Raw genomic sequence first — 2,987 nt, forward strand, 5'->3', positions numbered from 1 at the left:
GCTGGCACCTGACTCAAAGGACCAATAAGGGGACAAGATGCTTTCAAACCTTGTGGGGAGGAGGGCTTTGTTTGTGCTCTTTGTTTTGGTGGTGTTCACTCTTCGGACTAAGAGAGACCGGACATCAATCCATGTTCTCCAAATCTTTCTGAGCAATTCTCTCATATTTCAAACTTGTAAGTAACAGCCAGGCAAGGTGTGTTAGTTTATCTTTGTTTTCTCAACTTGTGAATGTTCCCTTTCCTAGAGGGAGATTTATCCCTGTTTTTATTTTTTAACTTTGAAACTAAGGCTAGAGTGGGTTCCTCTGGGCTCTAGGAATCTGATTACCCTGTGAAGCTATTTTCCATCCTGATTTTACAAAGGTGATTTTACATTTTCTTTCTAATAAAATCCTTCTTTTAAGAATCTGACTGATTTTTCCATTGTCCAAAGACCCAGGGTTTTGGGTCTTTGATCACTTTGTAACCAAATGGTTAGGATATTACTCTCTAGCCTCCCCAGGAAAAGGGGTGTAGGGACTTGGGGGGATCTTTTGGGGGAAGAGAAACACCAAATGATCCTTTCCCTGTTTCTTTTTAAATCACTTGGTGGTGGCAGCGTACCAGGTTTTAACCTAAGCTGGTAGAATTAAGCTTAGGGGGCTTTTGTGCAGGTTCCCACATCTGTACCATAGAGATCAGAGTGGGGAAGGAACCCTGACAAATGTTCTTTCTCCATTCAGGCATTTCTACTATGATCATCACCCGAGACACTTGGGAGCAAACAGAAAGTCAACTTCTCCCCTACTCCATGTCAGATTCCAACACAACCAAATTCACTAACCCCTCCACATTCATCCTACTTGGCATTCCTGGCCTGGAGGCAGCCCATATCTGGATCTCCATTCCTTTCTGTGCTATGTACGCCATAGCCATCTTGGGGAATTTTACCATCCTGTTCATCATGAAGAGGGAGCCGAGACTCCAAGAGCCCATGTTCTATTTCCTCTGCATGCTGGCCGTCACCGACCTGGTCATGTCCACATCCACCGTACCCAAAATGCTGAGCATCTTCTGGTTCAATTCCAGGGAGATCAGTTTCAGTGCCTGCCTCACCCAGATGTACTTCATTCACTGCTTCTCAGCAATGGAATCTGGAATCCTCGTGGCCATGGCTTTGGATCGCTACGTGGCCATCTGCCATCCCCTGAGACATTCCGCCATCCTGACAAACTCTGTTGTAGCCAAGGTAGGTCTGGCCGTGGTGCTGCGTAGTGGCATACTCACATTACCTTATCCCTTCGTGGCGAGGCTGTGGCCATATTGCAGAACCAACATCATCCCCCACTCCTATTGTCGGCATTTAGCTGTGGTGAACCTGGCCTGCGCTGACATCGGCATCAGTAGTTACTATGGTCTGTTTAATCTTTTCTCTGGGATCGGAATGGATGTGTTTTTTATCGCCATGTCCTACACGCAGATCCTCCAGGCCATCTTTCGCCTTCCCACAAAGGATGTCCAGCTCAAAACTTTTGGGACCTGCATCTCTCATCTTTGTGCCATCTTAGCTTTGTACATTCCAATGTTCTTCTCCTCTATCACGCAGCGGTTTGGCCACTATGTGCCACTGCATTTACGCGTTCTCATTGCCAGTGTGTACCTGCTGGTGCCCCCGGTGCTACATCCCATCATCTATGGGGTGAGGACCAAACAGATCCGGGACAGGCTGCTCCGGCTCTTTACACATAAAGAGACCTAAATGTTTTCTCCTTGTGCTCTGTCTCTCAGATTGAGCTCTGTGCAGAGCTGGCTGGTGCATGGTGCTGGGGCCTCTTCCCTGAATCACTTACTGGACAGATAGAGACATTAAACCCTTTCCTGGTCTTACTGTGCTGTGTCAATGTGATGAACTGGGGAATCAGTCTATGTACACTACACTGGGTTGCCACCTTTCTAATTGTTGGTAGCTCGATCCCTGGAATTACAATCTTGCCCCATCTCTTCTGTCAAGCCTCGACCCCGCTGTGTGTCTTCTCCCGAAGGCCCTGCCCCCGTCTCTTGCTCCTGTCTTCCCCTCCCCTTGTCAGCTGTGACCCAGTCATCTCTAAAACCAATGTGTTCTCACATCTTATGGCAAGTCACTTAAGGACACTGGTTAGTGTTAACATTTTAATGTTTATTTTCACGTTCTTACCAATTCTGTGGAGAGAGAGACCCCGTCAGGATTCCTGGGATCTATCTCGGCTCTGAGAGGGGGGTGGGGTATAGTGAGTGACAGCAGGAGGCAGATACATCTGGGGTCTAAATAAGAAGATCAGAATGGCCATACTGGGTAAAACCAATGGTCCATGTAGCCCAGTAGCCTGTCTTCTGACAGTGCCCAGGGCCAGGTGCTTCAGAGGGAATGAACAGAACATGGGAACCATCATATGATTCATGCGCAAGAGAGGGAGAGGAGGGGGAAAAGAAGCCCTACTCTTTTTTTTTGTTGAACTTCCATACCGCTGCCGCCCGGGGTTGCCTCATTTCCCCTGTCCTTGGATGAAACTCAGGGAGTGGTTTATTTGTCTCCCCTCCCTGAGCCTTTGGGGCCTGCTCTCTTCCCTCCACCTCCCTTTCCCTTTCTGGAGTTAGAGACCAGTTCTGTGGTGGTGCCACTGGTACAGTCGCTGCACTGGTGATCTTCTCCCTCTTTGTCCATCTCCAAGGGCTACAGGGTCATAACAGGGGCCCAACCAGAGGATCATCATGGGTCCACTACCCCGTCCCCCACTGTGCTGAAGGATGAGCTTCACGGTTTTCTGTGTGATCCCTGTGGTTTCAAGGGCAAGGTGAAGCTCCCTTTCCAGTGTTGGGGAGACTTCCATCTTGTCCTCTTGGCCATGAGGGCTGTTTTGGAGGAGTGGAGGGGAACCAGGAGGTAGGACATCCTGGTCTACTAGAGGGCCTGCAACCTCTCTGACAAGCTTTTGAGGTTGGTCAGAGATTCTTGCAAGGCCAGCTGGG

At 48.9% G+C, this 2,987-nt stretch overlaps 1 protein-coding gene across 1 annotated transcript; it reads left to right on the forward strand.

Annotated features, from left to right (window-relative positions):
• Window positions 1-792: 792 nt before the first annotated feature.
• On the forward strand, window positions 793-1,740 carry LOC120398195 (olfactory receptor 52E4-like). Its single transcript, XM_039525362.1, has one exon. It carries the CDS (start codon window positions 793-795, stop codon window positions 1,738-1,740), a length of 948 nt encoding a protein of 315 aa, XP_039381296.1.
• Window positions 1,741-2,987: the final 1,247 nt, after the last annotated feature.

Source organism: Mauremys reevesii, linkage group 1 (assembly GCF_016161935.1).
Source record: "Mauremys reevesii isolate NIE-2019 linkage group 1, ASM1616193v1, whole genome shotgun sequence".
NCBI classification, from domain to species: Eukaryota; Metazoa; Chordata; order Testudines; family Geoemydidae; genus Mauremys; species Mauremys reevesii.